We start from the raw sequence: 26,113 nt of genomic DNA on the forward strand, positions 1-26,113 counted from the left end.
GAATTCAAGGTTGCTTTACTAACCATCAGCTTTGTGGTTCCCATAATCAAAAGCATACTATAGTGTTTCTCCTATGGTCTGGGAAGCTTTGAAGGTAGATTTAACCATATCTCTAATCATGCAACAATCCTACTGTATCTATCAGTGAATCCTCTTTTCGTCTTCCCTTTACAAGAAAGAAAATTGAACAACTTCACGCACATCATAAAAACAGTTATGCGGAAAAGTGCTACCACTTAGTTCTAAGTCTACGCTTTTCAGAACATCATGATTCCTTTAAGTACCAAAAAAAAAAAAAACCCTCTAATAAACCTTCCATTTCCTTGGCTATATTATAACTCAGTATTAGTGCACTTATATAAAATACTCAAGGCTCTTGATTTGACCTCAGCCCTAGGGGAGAAAATTATGTAACAGAGTATAGATAATCTAAGTAGATGTATTTGTATGTGTTTGTGGGGAGTTGATGTTGTCATTCTCAGGAAAGGCCTTAGAGATTTGTCAGTTTCAGGTTTATTTACCTGGTCAACAGAAGTGAGTATTCAACAGAATTTATAATTTTTTATGTGAACATAATGTTATCCTCTGGTGTAAAACAAAGTGTAAAAGTCTAAAATTAGGATTCATGTGTACATTCTGAGTTAATAGTTAATAAATATGAATTTATTCTGTTCTCAACTCATTTAACTAAATGAGAGTGCAAAGGACAAGAAGTCAAGATTAGGAATCAGAAAGATAACTTATTAAATAAGAAAGAAAATAACTGTAGGAAACAGTGTGAAAAACAACTGTGAAAGCTGATAGTCTCTCACTTTACTTAATGCTTTGGTGTGGTAGTCTGTGCCTCTAAATTCAATGCTGTTGAGGTAGAGACAGGTGTTACTCAAGTTCAAGGCTAGCTAGGCAAAATCATGAGACCTTGTCTCATTAGATATATAGGTAAATAGACATAAATAGAGGAAGATAACAAGTTATTGGTAAATGGGTGGTTAGTATGTAGATAGATAATACATGGATAGAGGAGATATGTCTAGAGATATAAAAGATGGCCAGATAAATATACTAATAACAGCAATACTATCATCTGACTGATGTAATATCTAAGCATCCTAATACAAAGTAATGTAGACTGGTGTCCATACATATAAGGAAAATAGCAAAGAGTAAGGAAACAGCTCTTAACTCTGACCTCTGGAAATTCTGCAAAATTAAACTTTGAGGTGCTACAGCTTCAGATTTATTGTTTGACATTAATATAGCTGAGCTTACATATGTTTGTCATAAGGTAGAAAAAATGAAATAAGATAGGCACATATACACAAATGTCATGCTCTATGTGAAGGTTCCTGAACACAGAGAAACATTCAGTTCCACTAATATTTTTATTTACAGTATGGAGTACTAAAGAAAAATAGCTATATTAACAGAAAATATGTTTTAATTTTGTTCTGTTTACTGAAGCAGGAGAACAGACTTCCAGGATGCATCCATTTATTATCTCTACTAAGAGCTAATGTTTCCTTCAAAAAAAAAAAAACACATAAATCCATCTGTCAGACACACTACATTTTTAGGGCACCTAGTAATTGAAGTTTTTCAAGATATTTTACAATAGTTAATTTACGACTTAGGCAATTAAAAGTCTGTCTTGTTACATAAATGAGAGGAAACTGAAAGCTGAAAGCTGAGATCATGTTCACTTTCAAAACAACACAGAAAGTGAGTTACATGTTCCCAAGACATTGTAATTAATAATTAAGACAATATCTGTCTTATTAGTTGTTTAGTTGTGAGGTTTAAGATGGTGAGATTTGTAACTCAATGCTTCAGCTAGCTTTCTCTAGACTTGTGTGTCTACACATGAAATCTACTTGACTGCAACAGCATTGTAGGTTGTATCCAATTATTTAAATTGTGTTTTCAGTGCTCCTCCTAATCATCTCTAGAGAGAAAAATTTGAAAACACATCAGTGGGGTCTAATCTTCTCACTGCCTCGGAGTGATTGTCTGAAAAATATTTTTTCTTATTAAAAGCATAGTTTGAATTTTTAAAAATGTGTATTTTGCAAGCTCATTTTAATATTAAAATAGGATCCTTATTGTCGGAGTATTAGTAATCAACAGACACTATATATGATAAATATTTTCATATTTCCATTTCTCAAAATATGTACTGGCCATTAGCTTTAAAAGGCTGGGAATATAGCTCAGAAGGTAGGGTGCTCATATCATTCAAAAAGCCCTGAGACTTATCTTTAGGATCATCCTCACTTCCCATGCTGGTATTTGAGAGACAGAAGCAAGTAATGTAAGAACTTGAGGCTAGCGTGGGCAACATGAAACCCTATACCCCAAAACCAAATTGGTAATTAGTAAAGGATGTGCAGAAAATGATATTGATATAGAACACAGAGGTACACATATAAAAGGTAATCTGACATAAATATCAAAGAACTATCAGAATGAACTTTGAAGTCAAAATTGTGAAGGAAAATTTGTAAGTGCCAGAACAAGTCATTATATGTCTCTAAACTGGACTTTATTTCATTTCAAAATTTTCATGAAAAACTATCTGATTTTCAGCCATGAAATGGCAAATAGGACTTGGCTTACCTCCCTGTTGGAAACAATGAAAGTTTGGTAAATTATGGGGAGAAAGCTCAGTCAACAGATTGAGCAACTGGCCACAGAAGACTTCCAAGAAAGGGAAGAAATGAGTGAGGCCTTCAACAACCCTAGTTTTTTGAGTAAAGTATTATATAAATTTAAAAACATAATTTTGCTGAATATCATCTTGATTGGCAGTTATTTACTCTATGGTCTTAAAATACATTATTTCTAGTGTTTTTGGTATTTAGTCTGCTGAGAGTCTGATCTGATACTTCGTCTGTGATGCCTGTTGCCATTTTTCTCTTATAACTATCAAATATTCTTTTTTACTGGACTCAGTAGTATATTAAATATAGTGAAACATGGGAAAATTTTGTTGGGTCATTTCTACTTGAGATACATTTTTTAAAAATTACTTTTTTTATGTGTATGTGTGTGGCTCTGTGAGTTTATGGTCCCCGGTGCATGCATTTTCCCCCTGGAGACCAGAGAAGGTCAGGTCTCCTGGATATGGTGTTAACAAGCATTTTTTAGCCAACTGCTGTGTGTCCACGAAGTAAAACCCATTTCTCTTCAAGAGCAGCAATTTCTGAGTCATCTCTTCAACTATGCATGTCCATATTTCTTAGAAAATTTCAGGGATTTTCTGGTATAATATCCAGAAAGAGATTTTCTCAACATTGGTTTATATATAAATTCCCTTTTATATCCCATGGACCTTTGGTACAGCATGTCTCCAAATTCTTACAGACTGTAGTATGCTTCCTCTTTTTCTTTATGATCTGATGTGATGGTCATTCTATTGGTTCCCGGGAGTCTTCTTCCACTTCATCTAGTCAACTGATGAAGCTTTCCATAATGATTGCACTTATTTTATTAAATTTGAACTTTTTTGAATTTCAATGTTCTTGCTTAGTTACTCATGAGTCTGAATTACTGTCCAAGTCTTGGCTTCACCACCTTGCTTCATTCTCTGGTGTCTCTGCATCTCCCTGAAAACCCTCATCTCCCTTTTCTAAACCACACTTTGAGTACCTTGTCTGAGATTTCAACAACTTCTTTATCTTTCCACTTGGCAACTGAGGAGTTCTGAGTTTTATATGGTTTGAATGCCTTTTTGTTTCATAGTCTAGCTTTGCAATTTAGGTTGTGATGGCATTCCTTTAAATGTTATAGGGCTCATCTTGTTAGGCACTCTTGTGTTTTACCACTCACAAGATAGAGTAGTAACAAAGATAACAAAATTTTGCCAACTATTTAAATGTGAAAAATAGTTAACATCAACTATGTCTTTCAAAAAGGAAGAAAATAAAGTGATTAGGAAACTTACAGGTTAAATAAGGAGCTGAAAAATTAAAAAAGCTGAAAGTAATTCAAAGTGAGTGAGAAAAGGAAAGAGGCAAGGAGATATGAAAACTTTTTGGTTTTAGTCCTGGTTTTACTGATTTCAGTCCAGTCTTTGTCTGTTTTTTCGGTCATGATTGCATTAGAGATAATGTATAAATAAGTCACCCAGCATAGTATTGAGTGCATGATAGACTATTTCTATTTATGTTTTTGAATTATAATATAAATACAACATTTCTCCCTTCAATTTTATCCTTCTAAACCCTGCCATATACCTTTTTTTTTTGTTCTCTTTCAAATTCATGGCCTCCAGTCTCATTAATTGCTACATGCATACATAGCTATTTATATTCCTAAGTAAAACTCGATCACTCTGTGGAATGTTACTTGGATGTATAGTTTTTTAGGACCGAGGTTTTTGGTTAATGAACCAGTCTGTATGATTTTCCCTGGAGAAGAATATTTATTTTAAGAATTGTTAGGCAATGTGTTCTGTCTCTCTCTGTGTAGATAGATTCTTTATATGTACAGGTGCCCGCAGGTACCAGAATAATTACAGACTGTTGTGATCTGTCTAATGTGGGTGATTAGAACTGAACTTTGGACTTTGGACTTCTGGAAAACAATAAGTTCTTTTAACCAATGGATCACCTGCATAGCACCAAAACAAGATTTATTGAAAGAGATGAAAAAAAAATATGAGATTAAGGCACAACGAATAAAAATAAAATAAATGCTGAGAAAATAAAGAAAAATTTTAGAATGCTCATTTTTTTTCTTCATCTGAGTACAAAGGAATGGAAACATTCAATGTCCAATAATGTCCTCTTCCTTTTACTTGGTTTGGAGTACTTCTCTGAAAGTGAACTTGTTAATGACCAGAAGGAGATGCTTACAGATTGAGCTAGGTGTTGGTTTCCCTAACAATGTGATGGGCTGAACTCTCATCAGTGTTTTTTCACATGTGAAAAAAAAAGGAATACATGAACAGCTCTCAAACTTTTCCAAACAGCTGGAGCCCAAGAACCCCAAGACATGCCCCCTAGTGTAAGTGACATTCCCACTGTGCAAGTACAGCATGTCACATTCCCAGGCCGCCACCACTTTTCACCCAATGTCTTTGATTCTGGGATTACAAGTCTGATGGAAAAAAATGAATCTTCATCGGTATGGGAAAGGGTCGGACCTGAGTGATCCTAAGTTTCTCCACCACAAAGATCTCCATCTTAGCATCATAATTTAGATTTACTCACACCTGATATCTGTCCTTTGAGTTTGGGTTGCAAATTCACAAATATATGTATCTTTAGCCACTGTCTGAAGCTGGTTTGAACTTCCCCTCAAGTAGGTCTTTGTTCATGAATCTAATTCCAAGTGAAATTTGATTTCTTGGTTCATACTGCTTCTCAAGGTGGTTGCTGGTTTAGACAGTGTAGAAAAATAAAAGATTTGGAGTTTGGAAATACAAAATTTTTCATATTATGCCTTCCCTGCCCAATAAGATTTGGTTATAAAACATCTGAGATGATTCATCTTCAGTAGAAAGGTAATAGTTTTAGACACACTAGGGTCTGCTTCCTGTGTTAGATAAAGACCTTCTGTTTAATCTGTTTTTGCAGAATCCAAGAGCTTATGAACCTGTAACATTCCATAAACTCTTCTTCTCTGCTTTGCCTGCAGCCCTACGTGGAACAGGTTGGGAATCTTCCCCACTTTATCATTTTCTATAGTGCTCCATGACAGGGTTTATTGAATTTATAGCTATAAAATCCAAGTATGCCTTGTTTATGTCTAGTGTCTACTGTCATACTCACAGGTCTTTGCATTTTATCCACCTGAAGTAATACGTCAGAATTTGTTGTCAGATTCATGGAGACATAGAACCATGCTATATTTCTGTAATTTTCTTCTTCCTCTCAGTGTAGTTACTTATAGAAATTATAAAATGAAAGCAGAAAATCAAAAGCAGACCCAATGAAATAAACTTGTACAGATTGAAGCTGGAAATTACAATCTTTCATTCAATAGTGTTATTTGAATTTGATGTTAAATATTTAACTTAAAATAATTACTTCTCCAATAAGTAGAACAGTTAATAACTGTGATAAGGCCAACAACAACAAACAAACAAATGAACAGTCATATAAATAGCCAAGATGCTAAATTTAGTAAACAAGGACTGAATTTCATACAGCTGACAGGGATATTGTTGAAATCACCACAAATCATAGTCTATTAAGAAACTAATTAGGAGACAATAAAGGAAACAGAAAAAAGCAGGGGAGACTAGTTTAGGTGCTGGCAGTGACTCCACAGCAGGACATCAGCAAGTCCAAATCATTTGAAAACAAATATAAAATTCACACTTTAATACCACTGCTACCATAGTTCCATTCAGGGAACATATCATATCCTAGTTGAAACAAAACACGCATATTACACTAAGAATGCAACCCATAGAGAAAAACAATTTAGATGTCCAAAACTCAAAACTGATAAAGATTTTAAAATTATTAGACAGAACATATTAGTATGAAATTGTTATTTTCAAATCTAAGTGCATTAACAACAGTAATTTGGAATCACCATGACTGAAATGCAAAGAGACATAACAGAAGATGTCCACCTCATGCAGGAACTGGTGGAAAATGCTTAGAAACAATTGGAAAGAAGATTCTGGATATAAAATACATTAATGCTAAGGAGGAAAATGCCTGGTGGGTCAGAAGTGGGTGGAAGATTCATCTGCTTAGGTGAAATGATTGAGAAGGAGCAGCAGTAGAATCATTTCCCAAGTTGAAATGCAAAAAGAACGGAACAGAAAATGTGTCCTAATATAAAAATGTGGGCAATGACTAATTGTATAAAAGATATGTTATGGGAAGGCTGAAGTATGACATAACAAGGAACATTTTGAAATAATATCTAAAAATTTTTTAACTTAGTGACAGATTCCAAACTGTATGTTTCCAGGCTGACAGAATACCAAGCAAGGCAAAAGAAGGGAAAAATATTCCTGAAATGTGGATAACGTTTCATATGTGCACCTGGATTTCCATAAACACTGCACACATATGTGCATACACACACACACACACAAGATCCTTCAGGAATTATCTTTTCCTACAAACTAAAATATTTTCTAACATGTCCAGCCATTGATTCTCTCTCCATCTCTGCCTGTCTCTCATTTCTGTGTCTCTCTCATGCACATGGCCTTGAGCACATGCTGTGCAAATCCAGTAATAGATAATTGAATCATTCCTCCCTGAGCCAACTAAGTTTTCTGATTGATTTGTGGACTACTTTTAAAAGGCTTGGTTATAAAGAGTTTATGAACGAAGTGGCACTAAACATATAATTATAAAATTCTAATTTAAAAGCTTAGAAAGTTGATTTTATTTTCAGATTATTAATTATACAGCATATAATTATGTAGGTTTAGATATTATAACAAAGTACCCTTTAGCAAATAAACTATTTTTATATTCATTAATTTTGTCCCTATAAATTTAAAAGAGAATATTATTTGGTAATGCCAAAATTTGCAAAATACCAACAATTTTTTTCACAGTTTTGTGATGTTTCATAAACATTATTAGTTTTTTGAAAACAATTGGCAAGCAGATATAAAACCTTTTTGTTGGTAACTCACATTTTAATGTTTTCCAAAGTCTAATCAACAATTTCATATTTCAAAAAGTTGAATGTGCACTAACAGTTCATTATACAAGATGTAAGCTTTTCATCCAGGGCAATTAAATTATCCTTCACCCCAGGAGGTGTTTTGGACTTTTAATTTCAATCCCATGGCACTCCAATTTAGTATTAATGATAGTTGAATAAATATATTCTTAGTGTTGAATAATCATATCAAATACAATTTGAGGAAGTGTACTTTATAAAAACTGATTCTGTCATAATGATTTCTAAGAAGTACACTTGAGAAATCTTCACTATCTTTTTGGTTTTCATTTAATATTGTTTCATGAGAAATAGTTTTTTTGTATCATCTTAAAAATAAACCTAATTTCTCAATCAGCAACATTTGCTTTCCATATAAATCTATAATATTTATAATAAAAATATTTCCCAACTCAAGTTTACTAAGTTAAATGTTGATCATTTATTTTCTTATAAAATCAGTTAGGTATGTTCTGGTGATTTTAAGATTATAAATTCTATATCTTCTTTAAGCTTTTAGTTTTAAACATATTGCTTCTGTAATCATAATAAAAATATAAATGAAATGTTATTTATTTATAATTTGTTTTATAGAACTCATGTTCAAAGATTTCATTTTCATTGAGTGGAATTCACTTCTCCCACATGCTGCACAGACATTTTTTTAACATAAAAATATGACAGATCACAGTCATGCAATCAAATGGTGAAGTTAAGAGACAGGGTCAACAGTTCTTGCCTATATCTTAATCTATTCTTCCATTTCCTAATTTCCAAAAAATAAAAGACTAGTCTGAAAGAAGACACAGACCTTTAAGACTGTTAGCATTATTCTGAGTTTAAATATTAACTAAAAATACAAATAACATTATTCATTATGAACAATTTACTTATGAGATGGAGAGACTGGAATAAAGAGGAGGGGATAAAGAGTGTGTATGTGTGTATGTGGTGTGTGTGTGTGTGTGTGTGTGTGTGTGTGTGTGTGTGTGTGTGAAATGGGGGAAAGAAAAAGAGAGAGAACTTAGGACAGAAGAGATGAAAAAGGAGATGAGACAAGGGGAGAGAAGAGGAGGTTGAAAAGATGAAGGGAAGGGTGGTCATGGCAATAGTTTCATGGAGTAACAAATCATTTCCAAGTTTTAACTTTTAAGTTTTCAATCTATATGAACACTACAGAAAAACACGAATAAAATGAGCAATCAAAACACCATGGCAAACATGTTGCCTCCCTTCTTTTCTCCAGGACTGACTCCTATTACTTCTTTCCAAAGTCTCATAGACAGCAATCAGAGAGACTAATGCATTGCTGAGAGAGGATAACAGACACTCTGATACTCATACTGTAGTTGGAACGCTTCCACTCACTGCAATTCTGGTTATCCAAATTGGGATGAATTTCACACTGTGACTTCAGAATAACTCAGTGAGCATTTACAGGCTAAGTGATGGTGCTGAGCTAAATATTTTATACGTATTACCCATTCTTACTTCCCCTGCCAACATTCCAGGCAAGGATGCTTACAATTCCTGTTGGATGAAAATAAGGAAATTCACAGAAGATATAAACATATGCTAATGATAACATAACTCTATAGAAAACTGGGAATTGAATTTGTCCTCAATTATTTCAAAAGCAGCCACCTTACTACTTCTTTAAATATTCCTAATTTTGAAAACAGGTTAGTTACTTATTCACTCTAAGTATCCCTTTCACACGCATATTGAGAAAAATATCATTCTGCAAAATTTTAACAAACGTAGATGTTCTCATATGAATGCTTTGCTATAGGGGCTGAGAAATAAAATTCTTTCTAACAGACCATTCAGGACTATCCTCAAGCAGTTTCATGGTTTTGTTCTTATGGTATGATTTGTTTTAATTAATAATTTTTTCCTATAACAAATATGATAGAATATTGTTCTTTTCTGAGATTCTATTCCACTGGTCTTCTTTTTAAAATAATACTCATGATATCATTGACCTACTTTGGATGATTGATGTCACTATGGTTCTGAGAAAGTTTAGAGTGGTAGAAGTCATCATGTTTCAAGAGTCATACAATCAAACATTATTTATGTATTACTTTGCTGAGAGTTATTAATCAAGCAATAGGTATTTACTGGATGAATACTTTTAGACCATAGCTATATGTAAATAAATTATGATTGTTTCATTTTATAAGAAATGAATTTTATGAGGAATCTAATTCACAGCTGTATGCAATGCCATTTAATGAAAAGAAACCAAGACTGGGCAGCCAGTATATGTTCTGCTTAGCATACTTAATAAAAGACTCACACTTGTAAGGATGCTTTTCTGTGTCTGGAAAGTCAATCTGTATGGTACTACTGTGATGGTCACATTATTATTATTATTACTATTATTATTATTAGCCTTTAGGTTAAAAATAATGCCTTGCTACTCACACTCAGAAATTATTCTCATATTAGTTATAATATGTTCTAAGGATTGGAAAATAGCTATGAGTTGGGGGCTTCTAAATCAAGCTTTATTCTAGGCAGTAGCCAATAATTTGAATTTAACTGTAGAAATACCAAAGTAACTCACGTGTACACCAATGTTTGAAAACAACGGAACTGACCCACTAGTCCCTTTCCCTGGTGTTTACTGTTGTTTACAGGCACTGAAGTAATATTTGAATACCATGCAAAGAAAAGGAATTTACATAATGCTCTGAGCCAAATGTGTAGATATTTTGATGGCTTAAAGGCATCCAAACCTGTTGCAAATGCACATTTATCTGAATAAAACAAACTACCTAGAACAGGTTGGACTCAATTCTAATTATCCATTGTGAACAATGGATGTTAATTAGTCTTATTTTGGAAGAAAGCAGTGCAGGTTTTTCGTTTATAAGAATTGCTGAATAATTAAGCATGGAAACACTCCAGGGAATATATTTCTAGGTGTCAGAAAAGAGTGAAGAGTATGTCAAATGTTCGATGGCTTTCTGCAAATCATTTTTTACAAGTGCACATTCTTTCCGACTGTGAGTGTATTGCATGGGGCACAATGTATTCAAGCTCTATCCAGACCCAATCCCTTTCAGACTATTAGATATCTTGTTGTTGTTTAAATTCCAATCAGAAAGTCCCACTATGCCCAGCCCTTGATATCTGTTGGCAATTTTTCCTTAGAGCAATGTTGGAATAAGAAAAAGATTTTTAAAAATTAAAACAACCATAAAAAAAAAAAACAACCTTACTTTCCAAGGGCAAAGCATTCCAGTTTTACAGATGAATCCTTTGCAGCTTGTATTGTTTCAGGAAAACGCACTTCAATCTTTGGCTCATATTCCCCCATGACACCTGTTAAATACCAAAACAGCTAGCAGCATTTCTAGAGAATAGAAGTTTCCTAAGAAGTAAATGCTTCATTAACCAAAATGTGACTCTTGGATTTTAAGCAGAGTTAGGACTTCCAATCATGAGATGGACACATGCTTTTGAGTTTTATACAAAGATTTTTCGTTAGGGACATACAGTTCCATCCTCCCTTTGTACAACTCATGGGCCAGAAATGTTTGTGGAGAAGGAAGGAAGATCCAGTTAACACTATCAGACCTCTGCTTCATCGCCACAATCAAAAACAACAGTATTCTGCAGCAAAACATATAAAGTAACTATGCCAGTGAGATTATATAGGTATATTAATATTGGAAACAGAAGATTTTGCTGCTATGTTCAAAGCACACCTGTAAAAGTTTTATTTCTACCATTTTAGAGCTTTTATAAGGAATTATTAAATTAAGGTTAGAATAAAACAGTGTTGTAATGTGTCAGAAACATACTATCTGCTAGAAGAGTTGCAACAAGCAAAACTAATTCTAGGCTATTTTCATCTGAATTAATCAATGCTATATTGGGGTTATTTTACAACTTTAATCATTTTATAAAGTGATATGACAAACAACACAGTAACACTTTCCTAACACAACTAAATGGACATTGGGTGGTCAGTGAGACTCTGGGAAACAGAAATTACATCAAAAATATATAATAAATTGCCTAATTATTAAATCTTTATTATTACAATATCCCAACCAAATGGCCATTCTAAAACTAAATTGGCTGCTTTCATTTTTTGCTTTCCTATTTTCTTAACAACTGGTAGTTTTTGCATGCCAACTTTAGAGAAGTTAATTGACTTATATTACACACAATGTTTACAATCTATTTTTATCATTAAATGATAAAAGGAGTGGAGGAGGTGGGAGAAGAAAAGAATTAATAAGGGGAAGTAAAACCTAAGAGTAAACCAAAATAAAACAGGAAAATATGTTGTATAATCTCTATGCAAATTGTTAGTTCATACACTTTCCCTCTCATGAACAGAATACTCATAGAAAGGGAGAAAATGAACTTATAAATCTAATGTTTGCTTATATGTGAATAAAATCCCTTGCAGACATATTTGAATAGTTACTGGCTCTGAAATCTCTGCCATGAGAACTCTGGGGAGTTGTCTTCACAGTTCTGTGTTAGCTTGATTATCATTATATCCTTGCTTGTCTCAAACTCTTCAGGGGGGACAGATTTCTATGAGGTACTGCCTTTCAAGTTCAAAGTCTGATAATAAAATTAACTAACAGATTTTTTATCTGTACATATCCCACTGTGAACATTTAATTAGAGAATCAACTAGAGGATTTTTCCACTCAGTTGACTTTCTAGCTCTCTAAATCTTGCACCAGCTCTGGCTTGACTAAGGTATGATGCTCCTCAGAGACCAATCTGAGTCCCTTTCCTTGGAGATATAATTTAACATAAATCTTTCACTCCATCATTGGAAAGCTTATCTTTCCTTGGTTATAATATTTTCACTTTCTATTTTGCCAGCCAGTTTAAAAAAAAGGTTGAACGACAACAGCAAGAAATAATGGCAATAATAGAAAAGAAAGAAGACAATACGAGAGGTTGCAAAATGTGCTCATCAATTCAGTATGAAAATTTGGCAGTATCCACATGCACACATACACACACACGAATTACCCCCAGACAAACATAATTTTTATACATTAGTCCTTAAGCAACAAGAAGACAACCTTTTCTAGTGTCAGAAATGAAATGTCACATTATACCCAGTAACATGTAAATTGTACCATGTGGGTATTTACAGAATTCAGATTTACAGACTTCTTTTTGATTTTAGTAATACCTCACCTCCATTATGCTTATGAATTTAATCTAAACTCCAAATATTTGGTTCAAATCATAAAAATAAAGCAAAAGACCCTGAAGACTTCCCAACCTATAAAAGTTTCAATGTGGAGTCTGAAGATAACTCATGGTCTTACCATCAGTGCGCTGTACTAAAGGAGTAGGTGGTCCTTGGACACTTCTATGGGCCTCTTTGTTTGTGATGAAGCAAGTGTAATTGCCTACATCAGAGGGTTCTACTTTGGCAATATACAAGTTCCCTGTGTCTTGAGATACAAATCGTCTCTTGTCCTCTTGAACATACAAGGGGTTGTCATTGAAGGTCCAGGCATAAGACAAATCTGAAAAACAGAAAAGCATGAATTATCTTACTGAAATCATTCTTTTCTACAAATTCTGTGTTTTATTTAATCGTTATAACAAAAGGCTATGTGTATTGTATAATTTATAGTTATATTCCAGGCAGAGGAATTAGAATGTTCCCTATATTCACATATACCTCAGTTTGGGAGACACAATTTTTCTCTCTCTACTATTTTCTTCAATTAGGAATACAACGATAGGATATTTAGAGAATGAATGGGCGGTTTTCTTTAGGAAAATCTACAGAATATAGAAAGCACTATTGGTTTACAGGGTCACAGTAATTCTTCAATGTTGCCCATTTCAAAGCAGTGTTTTATAATGTTTTCAAAAGTATTAAGCATTTTTAAGAATTATAGTTTAAAATTTTAAATAAAAACTTTTAAATTCCATCTGAGAATCATTCAGCTTCCAAGAATTGGTAGGCTTTCTATAATTTGTTTTGTTGCTGAACTCTAACTTTATGCCATGGTGATCTGACAAGATACGGGAGTTTCTTACAATTGTTTTGTGTCTGTTGAGATATGATTTGTGACCAAGTGTGTGATTGATTTTAGAGAAGGTTCCATGAGGTGCTGAGAAGAAGGCATATTCTTTTGTGTTTGGTTAAAATGTTCTATAGATGTCTGTTAAGACCATTTGAGACATAAGATCTGTTCTCTTATTTCTCTGTTATGTTTCCATCTGATCAACCTGTCCATTGGTGAGAGAGGGGTTTTGAAGTCTCCCCCTATTAGTGTGTGGGGTTTGATATGTGACTGAATTTTCAATAATTATATATATATGTGTGTGTGTGTGTGTGTGTGTGTGTGTGTGTGTTTGTGTGTGTGTGCCCTTGTATTTGAGGTATAAGGAGGTATAAATGTTCAGAATTAAGATTTAATCTTGATGAATTTTTCCTGTGTTGAATATAAAATGGATTTCTCCATCTTTTTTGATTATTTTTTGTTTGAAGTCTGTTTTGTTAGATATTAGGATAGCTGCAACAGTTTGCTTCTTAGGCCCATTTGATTGGAAAGTTTTTTCCCAACCCTTTACCCTGAGGTAATGTCTATCTTTAAACGTGAGGTGTGTGTCTTGTATGCAGTAAAAGGATGGATCCTGCTTTTGTGCTCATTATCTTAGTTTGTGTCTTTTTATTGGTGCATCAAATCCATTGATAGTAAAAGATATTAACGTAAATCTTTTGAGATTGGAAAACTCACTCATAATCTGGGCCACTCCTTGTGCTGGAAGCTTATATAAGGACATGGAAGAAGGAAGTTTTTGCTTTTCACATGCTTACTCTTACCTATCTAGCAAGTCTTATTATTCCTTAAATGCTACTTTTGGATTCCAGTGTGTACTGAAACTAGCAGAGACATTCAGTCTTATCAGTCGAGCCACTACCGAATTCTTGGACTTCTGTACATTGCTGAAGTAACTCGACCATAGCATGTACAGCATGTAGGTCATTCTAATAAATACCTTTTTTGTATGTGGAAAGTGATTCATTCTATGTTTGTTTTATTTAATATTTTAAACACTCGCATATGTTACCATACTATCCACACATTCTATTTATCTCTAAGTTATAATTTATTTTATAAATATACTACCTTGATATTAGTTAGTTCATGATATATTTCCAGTCTGGGGTCATCACAGATTAGAATTAATTAAAAATTAATTTGAGTCTTCATGTTAATTTTTATAGATAAGTTTTTAGAAATGAACTACAAGACAAATATATGATCAAATATCAAATAAAGCATCTTAAAAGTGTGTCTCAGTTCGAGGCATCTTGAAATTTTTATTTTCAACAAAAGAGAGCTCTGTTTATCCCACATATCACACATTCTCTCTCTCTCTCTCTCTCACACCCACCCCCCCCACACACACGCACACACACACACACCCACACACATACACACATACACAGAATATGTTGTCATGCTTTTATTATGGCTGTAAGTCTCAGTTTACACAAATATGCTTATAGATTAAAGCTTCATGAACCTATGAAATTAAGAATACTGTGAGAAATGTCCAGAAAGCTCTGTTCAAGAAAATGAAACAATACATTTGATTATAATGAGATTTCCCAATAAGGAAAATAAGTCTACAGTCCTGGGGTGGTGAAAAAAAAATCTTCATGTGAATAGATATTCACACATAACAAAATCAGACTAACCCAAGTCCCCAGTAGCTTCTTGTCTAGAGAGAGATCTTACATCATATGGATGGTCCAATTTGTGTTAAAGTCTGACTTAGAAGCAGACTCCATATATTGTCCCAGTGTTTCTCAGCTGGAAGATCTTCTGAAACATTTCTTAATAACTGCACTGCCTTGAGCTCTCAAATATGGGAGAAGTGAGTATAGGTTAACAGTAATTATAAATTAAACAGTATCTGTATAGTGCCAACTTCAACTGAAATGGGAATGAAGAAATATTGCAATTCTGTTGTCTTGTCTACTAAGATCATGGTAATGGCTAGCTTTAGTTGAAAAAATAAACACAATGTAGAATCAACTGGAAGTTGTTTTAAATTAGGAATTATCTACACTGTTTAGACCTGTGGGTATGTCTTGGGGGACTTAGGGAATACTCTTAATTAAATTAGTTGACAGAGAGAGGTCCAGCCCACTGATGGGACTATCCTTTAGGCAGAACGTGCTGAACTGTTTGACAGTCAAGAATTCAAGTTAGGAAATATGAATGCATATATTGTTTCTCTGCTTCCTGAATGCCCTGCTGATCTCATGTTCCTACTGCCATGCTTCTCTCAAAATGATCCATGATATCCCCTCTGGAAATGTAGTTCAAATAACTTTTTTCTCTTAAAATGCTTTTTGTCTATCACAGCAATATAAATATGAAAAATACAGTCTCTCTATCTCTGTCTCTGTTTCTATCTCTCTCACACACATATCATGGAAAGCATACTTAAGAAATTAGATTTCATGAAGGAAAGAAGAAAAATGATGATGTAGGTGGGTCTTTTTCTATGTTTTTTCATTGGTTAATTAATAAAGAAAACTGCTTGGCCTAATAGGTCAGAACATAGGTAGGCGGGGAAGACAGAACAGAATTTTGGGACAAAGAAAGCTGAGTCAAGCAGTTGCTATAGCTCTCCTCTCCAAGATGGACGCAGGTTAAGATCCTTCCCAGTAAGCCATCACCTAGTGGTGCTACACAGATTATTAGAAATGGGTTAATCAAGATGTGAAAATTAGCCAGCAAGAGGCTAGAACTAATGGGCCAAGCAGTGTTTAAAAGAATACAGTTTCTGTGTAATTATTTTGGAAAAAAGCTAGCCGGTGGCTGGGAGCTGGGAGACAGGAAGCAGCCTGCTGTTCCTTCTACAAAATGAGATATGGAGGAGGGGATAAAAAGACAAAAAAAAAGTAAAATAAAGTATGTACTAAGAGAAAGACCATAAATAGCAAGGATAAACAAAAGAAGTCATTTTAACAGCAATTCAGAAATTAAACTTTTTCCATATTAATGAAACAAAGTCATCTATGCAGACAAACGTCAAGCATTTTTCTCAGGAATAAAGATGTGAGGTGAAGCTATGACCAAACGCAACAGCAACAAAGCATCATTTCTACATGAAGCAGCGTTTAACATAATAATCTTACAATCAATAGAGAAAAACATAAGCTACATCATTATGTGGAAAACATACCAAACATTTACATTTAGTCTTACCTGTTGAAGATTATACAGCTGAGTAAAGAACTCATGTTTACATATGTCCACATAAATTTCTAATTTTATGTAGTAATTTTCCCCAGTGAGGGGTAGAAAATACAGAATATATTTACAGGAAGTATAATGTTTCTACCATACTGGAATTTAAATTAGCACACGCTGTGTGTGTACATGGATTTGCAAAATAACACAGAGAGTAAAGACTGTCTGAAGAGCTGAACACGAGAATGAGCATCAAAAGATTAAAAAAAAACTGATAACTTAAAAGAGTAACAGAACTCTCACTTCTAACTCCTCAGAATGGAGGGAGCATTACATCTTCACCAGGAATTGATTTCCAACCTGATATGCATTAAAGAAACTTTGTGGAAATTTGGAAAAGTAAAGATCAGTAATTTGACTCCTGTAGTTCACTTTCATTCTATTATATTGATATATCATACAATCTGCATTATAAACAAGTTCTGGGGTAGCTGAACTTTCAAATTCTATTTATAGCAGACTTTATTGAATAAAGATTGATCAATTTCAAGTATATCAAGTGGTAGAGGGCAAAATGTAGCCAAGGCTTGAAGTTATGTCACAAGTGAAAGTACAAAAGCAAACCCTATATTCTGAGGTAACGATATCAATATGGGAAGGGTAAGCCCATCTCCATACATTGGAGGGCGATGGAGTACATGACGTTCAAACAAAGATTTTCTATATCAAAGAAGCCCAAGAGGAGGCTGATGATTCAGGATGTTGGTGGGTCCATGGTATAACTAAGACCAAGGTTGTCTTGAACCTGGAATGCATTTAATGCTTTATTTCTCAGTCTAGCCTTGTTTGGAGATGGTGGAAACTTTCAAACTTTCTTAGAGCTTAACATGAGACTTCTATGGTTTGGTTGATAGGCTGTAAAAGTAATAGGAGCAAACCAGCCCTTAGCATCCCTCTTTTTCTTTTTCTTCCCCAACTATAAAGTGAGAAGATTGACTTCACTGACTTCCACATAATCCACTACACCAGAACTGTCTCTATTCAGAAAACCCAGATGTCAAGGACAGCAACATCCAAGCCCTTGAAGCAAAAGAAACCTTTACTCCTTATGAGTAGAATACCACCTGTGTTCTTGACAATAAAGTCTATGTGTTGGTAAACTTGTGAGCTGAGAGATGAACTCATTAAAAATGATCAGAGAGCATGGATAATCGTTACTATGCAAGCTGCAAAATAAATGAACAAAAATATTTATGTTTACATCTCATGGGCGTTAACCCATAAGTGAATGGTCTGTTTCTGTTTCACCCTCAATATTCTCAGGAACCTCAGAGTTGACATTTCCTGGTCATGTGTGCATATACAAAGCCCAGTTATCATTACAAAAACTATGGCTTGAATTTATTAATTTATTGTCCTGTTCTCAACTCTTGAAAGGTTTTTATTTATTTATTTATTTATTTTTGCAAATCCCTATTGGGAACTTCCCACATTCCCTGTGTGGTCTACTAACTTCCTTTACTGATGTACCTTCGGCCTCACATCTATGCAGAAATAGTTACTCAAAGATATTAGTTTGAAGCTAGAGATGTGTCTAGATAGTAAATTCTATGTCAACATAAAAAGAAGAAAAAATCATAGATCAGATTCACCCGTTCTCACTGATCTTATCTTTTGTACCTTTTGTGAAATAAAGACAATCTTGAGCAAATTCCTAGTGCCATGTGTCAGTTTGGGGTCCTTATTCAAGGCCTTTTTGAGCAAAGAAACAAGAGTTAGCTTTCTGAAAGCAACAGAGACCTTTCCACTTCGTAAAAATTACAGGTTGCTGCTAGTGCCCAGGAAATCTTTGTATTCGTCACCCTATAATCTTAGGACCTTAGACTGTAATTTCCTTCTCTCCCTCACAGTGAATTCTTTTTTATCTCAGTGACTCAAACTTTCCCATTTGCTCCTATGTGTATTGTATCCTTTTTCAAAAATAGAATATTTAAAACCTGTTGGAAGAATGAGAAAATATATAGAGAGAATTAAGAAAATGTTTAAGGTGCCTTAGTTTCATCCGTCAACTGCCTTATAAAGCTACTTGAATATTGTTAACACGATCATTATATGGAAAAGGATGCTGAAGACTCCAGTATAGAGATAAATTTTCAGAATCAGGTTGTCATGTATAAGGAATATAAATCAAACTTAAATCCTTCAGAAGCCTAATTCCTTGCTCCTTCCTTAAATTTGACTTTTGTTTCATTTAAAATTTACTAAAGTTTACTATCATGCATGGACCCTAAAGTACTTTCTAAGCCTCCATGATGCCTATGTATTCCACTCTACTCAGGGTGAATGTTAAAAGGTACCAACTACTCCTCATCTATTTTATCACCACCATATTTATGATGTCTGAACTTAAAACTACATAACAAGGCAGGTTCATCTGTCATTTGATTTATTGTGCACTCTCATAGGAAGTCAGCTCATCCTATTTCCATTAAACTAGGTCTTTAAAAAGCTGAGGCTCTAGATACAGAAATACATGTTCTCTGCCTGCAACTTGGACCCAATGTTTTAAGAAAGGAGCCTAGCTAGGGGTTTTATCTGAAAACTGAAATTTAAGATTTGTTGTTGTTCTCATTTTTATTTTGAGACAAAGTTACAAGTATCCTCATTTTGGCTAAATGAGTTATAATGTCCTTGAACTCCTTATCTTCCTGCCTCTACCAGTTGAGTACTGAGATTTAATTTATACACACCACATTCAGAGAATCGGAAATTTTGCTGTGAGATAATTTCTAGCAACATCAGAAGCTATATCTGTAAAGTCTCATTAAATGCTGCCCAATTGATAGTTGAACAAGGATGACTTCAATTAACATGCCAAACTGAAAGAGAAAAGCCTATAGGTCCACAGTCAAACATGAAGGAATATAGCAGTTGAGTGAATTTAGAACGGAAGATGTGGTCTTTCCAAGGGAAGAGCACACTTGTTTTACTTTTCCAGGAAGCTTTGAAAACATATACAAATAATAGTACATGAACTCTGAAGTTTAGGTTTATGAATATATATGTATGAAACATACATATGCATGCAATAACAATGAATAAAAAAGATGTGCATGAATTTAAAAAGAGTAGGGAATGGTATATGGGAGGGTTTAAAGAGAGAAAAGCGAAAAGAGAAACATTGTACTTAATTACAATATCAAAAATAAAGAGTAAAAGCAAAAAGCTGGGGCATTAAATTAGGGGGGGATGTAGTTCATCTAGTAAAATGCTCAAGTAGCATGTAAAATACTCTGGGCTCAAACCACAGTAACAAGCACCACATACACTGGGTACCATGAGGAGCTGAGCTATAGATTTCATGTCTATTATAAAATTGGAGGAGCAGTGAGTCTCTGCATTCTGTAAGTATCAAACAAGGTGGCATGTGTACTATTCTGTTTTTCCTATCCTGGTCTTAAGTTTGACATTTTGCCAAATGTATGTGTGTGGGTGGGTGTGCACACATTTGTGTACTCTAACTCTCCTGACCAGCATTTGCAAGACAGTCTATTCTGCACATGGTGTAAATAAAAGCCCATAGAGGTAGATAGAAAAGTTGTCATTTTTTTTACTTTATGAAATATCATATTTGTCAATCATCCTATATATATATGAGAGTTTACACATTCATTTATAGACATGAACTATAATGTCACAACACATAAAGCTCTAAATTCTTTCAGCCATTATTGTTCTCCTCTGCCCTGTTCTCTTCCCCATGGACTGTCTCTGCTCATCCATCCCCACAGCTAGCCTGCAGTGGAAGCATCATTTTTGTGAGTTTCATCATCAGCCACAGCTGGGACATAATTTGTATATTTTTAATGGGGAAAGAAAAAAATAGACCTTCCAAGTTAGAAGTTTAAAAACCTTCGCATTTGGCTTTTCTTAATTAAATGTATAATTCATGAGACACTTAGTTTGAAGTCATTGGATTTTTAAATATTCTCTCCACCCTCTATGACATTTATCTGTTATTAATGGTGGTGATGCATTCTTTTTATGATGATTCAGCAGCAACATTAGTACAGAATGATAATTGGTCCTTTCTGGAGCATTCTTGTAGTTTTTCATTAACACCATTCTCTACAATTCTATTATTATTAGAAATGACAGTTCTGCAGCAAGCAATTGAAAACTATCTGCTGCTCTCTTAAGCATACAACAAATGACATTTCCCCAGGGGACAACTGTGTTTTTTACATAATTAGCAGCCTTATACATAATACCATGATAATTAAAATGCAAAGAAAAATATATGTATGCAAAGATACCCATTACATGAAGGGTAATTTTTATTAGAGAGAACTGTCTTTGATGAAAGAGACCAAAGCAATAAATATTGGGCCTCCCACCACAAAACTTTAGTAGACTTCATAACAGATCTCAAAAGTGGTGTTATGTTTCATGAAGCAAAAAAAATAAATTATTATATAAAGAATCTGAAATACAGTACTTATGTTTAATGGATAACCTCCCTTGCTTTCGATATTTTGAAATAAGCATACTTTATTACAATTCTTTAAATCTTGCACGGTTCTTTAGGAATTAATTTGAGAACCTCTTGGGTAGTAAATTATGGGTACACTAACTCACTGGCAAAAATCTACCCTAAGAGTAATAATTCCTTTATTGTGTCAAAGTACTTGATATTGTGTGGAGTAAGGTTATGATGCAATACTAAAAATACCCTGAAATGTTTGTCATCTATCCCTATTTGAGCACCTATGTGGTCTCCAAATGCTGCTTGGGAATCAGGATTTTATTAGATCTTTTTTTTCTGATTTACACACCTATTTTCTGGAACCATGGAAAAAGGATTTTCTGGGACCTACAAACAACCCCATAAAAGTCCCTTGAGTAACCAGTATGGTTCCAGATAATTGCAGGATTGATTGTACACTGCAAACTCTACATAAAGAAGAAGTGAAAACACTTCTGGGAAAACTACAAGGCCAAGAAGGATATGGAAGATTAGGAATATAAATGCATAAGGAATATACTTAATTATTTTGTCTCAGATCCTTATTCTGTAGAAGTATGCAGCAAAGTATTATTATAATAATATAATAAAGCATTCAACAAAGAATGCTTTAAGTCATTTAAGAGGTATCTATTAAGATAAAAATATATTCTCATTTATACACAATGTGAAAATGATGATAATTGTGTTTTGTGTGCAGCATTTGGTGGTCATGAATGAAGAAGAATATTTTCACAGTGCCCTATGCTATTCTATCTTATTTTCTCTTCACTGTGGATATGTGGTGAATGCATGTGTACGTATGCGTAGGTGTGTATGTAAATGCCAGGGATGAACATTGTCTATCATCTTTAATTGCTCCTTACTGTTTTTTATGAACAGGTTCAAACTGAACCTGGAGCTCTAATTTGGGATAAAATGGCTTGCCAAATGGCCTAAGAATCTTTTCTCTGCCTTATGAAAATGGGATTTTAGGCATGTCTCCATGTCCAAGGTTTTTCATGTGAGTGATGGTGATCTAAACTCAGGTCCTCATAGTAACACAGCAAACCCTTTACACAGGAAACCATTTTTTTTTAGTCAACAATTTTCTATAAGAAAACTTGTTTCAAAATTGTGAATCATCATTACGTTGAAAAAAAACTGGGTTTTATATTGACAGCAGTCTATACCATGAAAGTTTTGTTTGATGTGTCTGAAAACAAGAAAAAAAATCTATCCAGAACTGAAAGGAATATAATAGAGGAAGTAAGCAGTTGGGATATGAAGAGTGTACCTCAGTTACTGACATCTGAGCCAAGTAACCACCATCTTGGGTAGTTCAGCAATGCACCCTAGCAGAAGATCATTCCAGGTAGCTGGATAATAGTTTGCACCCTGAATAGAGCTATAAGATGGGGCATGAGATTCTTTCTTGAGCATCCAACTATTCCTTACTAAGTAGAAACTGCTATGTGTGACCCAGAGCAGGGGCTGGAATACACAAAGACCAAGGAAGACTAGAGCAAGGTTTCCACCTACACAGCTTTTAAGGAGGCACTGATCCCTAATGGTTAATGCTTTCTGGGTCTAGCCATTTTGGAGAGGAATGTCCTCACTCCTATAAGTAATTTCTGTAAAATCCCTAATTGTTTCGCCAGAATGAACTTCAGTAAAATTTTGTTTGGGTTTGTCTCTGGATTCTTGGGAAGAGGTAGTGATGTTCCATTATATCTCTTCCAGGAAAAAATGTAGCAATAGTGACACTTCCCAAATTGAACTTTGGTCATTTACAAAGAGTGGGGAAAGCCATATGCCTCTTGGTTGCAGCACTATTCATGCATTTTAAACAGCAAAATCCACTGTCCTTGGTAAAATCCACATATACCTTTTTATACAATATGGAGCACTAAATTCATACTCTGGGCTAGAATGAACCAAACAAAGCCATCCAAGTTATGCAAAAATATAAATAAATTGAGTACCAAATGTACAATCACAACCAAATTAACAACTTAAAATCCATTGCTAAAGGTATAATAGTGAAATAGTTTCCTTGAAAATGTCAAATGAACTGAGATATAAAATTGGCTATGCTCAGTGCCAAATATATAGCTGCCTTAATTAAACACTTTTCAATTTGACACAAACTACAATCACTTGAAGAACATAAACCTCAGTTGAGAAAATGCCACCAACCAGAATAGCCTTTGGGGAAGCCATTTTCTTGATTAACAGAAGGCCTTGCCTAGTTTGGGCTATGTTACCCCTGGATAGGTGATCCTGGGTGCTATTGTCTTGGCTGAGCAAGATTTGAGGAACAAGTTATTAAGGTTTACCATGCCCCCACGGTCTCTGTTTCAATTTCTGCCTCCAGGTTCCTGCCTGAGGTCCTGCCTTTACTTCCCTCAGTGAAATATGTCTAGAAATATGCAAGCTAAACAACCCTTTCCTCCTGAAATTACTTTTTGGCCAAGGTATGGTATCACAGTTATAGAACCTAAGTATTTTGACAAAAGTCGGTACTCATCATTCCCCCCATTCACGTGACAGCAAGTATTAATTATATGTTGTATGTTATGAGTTCATCTCTCTAAATCAAATATTGCTACCTAGGCATTTACTACAGATTCCTAGTCAAATGTCCTACCATGTTATATTCATAAAGTGAGAGCCTAAGTGGGAAAGAAGGGGAAGACAGAGCTTTAGGCCAGCTGTATTCATTAAAACATTGCTTGGCCCATTAGTTCTGGTTTATCATTGGCCAATTCTTACGTCTTAATTTAACCCATTTTTATTAATCTGTGCATTGCCAAATGACTGTGGTTTTCCAGCAAGATTCTAACTGGCGTCCATCTCAGGCAGAAGAAACACGGTGTCTCTCACTATGCCCTTCTTCCTTCCAGCATTCAGTTCTGTCTTCTCTGCCTACCTAAGTTCTGCCCTATCAGGCCCAAAGTAGTTTGTTTATTCTTTAACTAATGAAAGCAACACATGAACAGAAGAACCTCCTACACCAAAGAGATCCAAGGAAATAAGATAATAGTGAACTGATGGTCAGGATGCTTTTTAAAGGATTTACTGGAGAAACATAGGCAGAGGGAAAAAAGCAAAAAAAAAAAAAAAAAAAAAACAAAACAAAACAAAAATGGAACCAAACTGTTCTTTGGCATTCCAGTTCTCCAGCTAGAATATTTTCTGAGGTGCTGCTTTGCAATCTATGCCTTTCCTGACCAAGTGCTGTATCCTGCTCTCATCATTTGTTTGACATTTGGCAGTTCATGTGTACTAATAGGGCTTTCCAGATGCAGCAGAGCTGATATACATATGAATTCACAGAGTTGGAGAAGCCTGCACAGGATCTTCATTTGATTAAGTTTGTCAAAATACCAGCATGGAGCCAGGGAAATTGGCACAAGGTCACACACTCCTAGACAAGAATGAATTTTTAAGTGCTTGCTGCTGGGAGACTGAAAGCATGTAGTCCTCAATGGAGTGACCCTGCATATGGCAACCATACATACACCAAGGCAGGCATTATGCTCAAAAGTAGTTGGCTGAATAATTCCATATGTGTGTGTGTGCTTATTTGTTTTGATTTTTTGCTTGTTTCAGAAAGAACATGAGTCTGTGCTGGTAGGGAGATGAGGGAGAACCTAGGAGAAATTGAGGAAGAGAAAAGAATATATTCAAGCTGGGCATTGGTGGCGCATGCCTTTAATCCCAGCACTTAGGAGGCAGAGGCAGGTGAATCTATATGAGTTCAAGACAAGCCTAGTCTACAAGAGCTAGTTCCAGGACAGGTTCCAAAGCTATAGAGAAACCCTGTCTCTAAAGGAAAACAACAAAAGAGACTATATTTAAAATATGCTGTACACAATTATCAAAAATATTAACATAAAAATCTTATTCCTAAGATTTTGCAGCTCCGTTTATGTTCTTGACCTCATTTTAGTGTTTCTATACCACTAAGAAACAACATCTAATTTCAACTTCAGTGTAAGAACCTAGACTCTGGAGCTATTCATGACTTTCTCATATGATCTCAATCCAAATCTTTAGGAAATTGTTTCAATTATAATTTCTACACACATACTGAAGATGGTGAGATATTATCTGTTGACCACAATCAATGGTCTAAGACCATTATCTGTCACCTCTATATTGTGGTCAACCTATGATATTCTTCTTATCGATAACAAAAATGGAAATCACAGAAAGTGGGTTTTTCTTCTTCTCAATTTAATATATTCTGATCTCATTCAGGAAACAAAGCAAAATTAAATCAAAGGACTTAAAGGGTTTCAAAGTAGGAGTTTTTATTTTCAATGACACAGCTATGAATGATTCGGTATGTCCACACTGATGTTTCTGTTGTTCCTTCAATAAGCCATATGCAATTCTAACATAGATCCTTGACATATATATTTGTCTAAACTTTCTTTTCATAAAATTCCTCTCTAATATGTTCATTTCTTTTCTAAAATGTCAATGAAGGCTTTTTTTAAATCTAAACAAGTTGTAGGAATTCCTACTATCTCCTATTCTCTGCTGCCTATTTTTCACCTTCTCGATAAATGTTGTGATTTGTATGAAAATCTTTACAATTTGTGAAGCAAAAGGCTGTCTTTTTTCTCCATTGTTCCCAAGAAAAATGGAAAAATCAAAAGCACTAATTACATTTGAAAACATTTAGTGAGTGTTAGCATGCTCAATAACTTTGTGACATTATGAATATGAT

General features: G+C 34.4%; 1 protein-coding gene across 7 annotated transcripts in view; it reads right to left on the minus strand.

The window, feature by feature from the left end:
* Cntn6 (contactin 6) overlaps window positions 1–26,113 on the minus strand; it is a 342,570-nt gene that overhangs the window by 116,456 nt on the left and 200,001 nt on the right. For 4 of the 7 annotated variants that reach the window (XM_075983306.1, XM_075983307.1, XM_075983310.1 and 1 more), the window contains 2 exons: window positions 12,963–13,166; window positions 10,872–10,974 (listed from right to left, as the gene is read on the minus strand). In XM_075983306.1, the coding sequence (XP_075839421.1) occupies window positions 10,872–10,974; window positions 12,963–13,166 (307 nt within the window). Of the gene's footprint in view, window positions 1–10,871; window positions 10,975–12,962; window positions 13,167–26,113 lie in introns of those variants that run through there. The other 3 variants (XM_075983312.1, XM_075983309.1, XM_075983313.1) reach the window with 2 other exon arrangements.

Source organism: Microtus pennsylvanicus, chromosome 8 (assembly GCF_037038515.1).
Source record: "Microtus pennsylvanicus isolate mMicPen1 chromosome 8, mMicPen1.hap1, whole genome shotgun sequence".
Lineage (NCBI taxonomy): Eukaryota > Metazoa > Chordata > Mammalia > Rodentia > Cricetidae > Microtus > Microtus pennsylvanicus.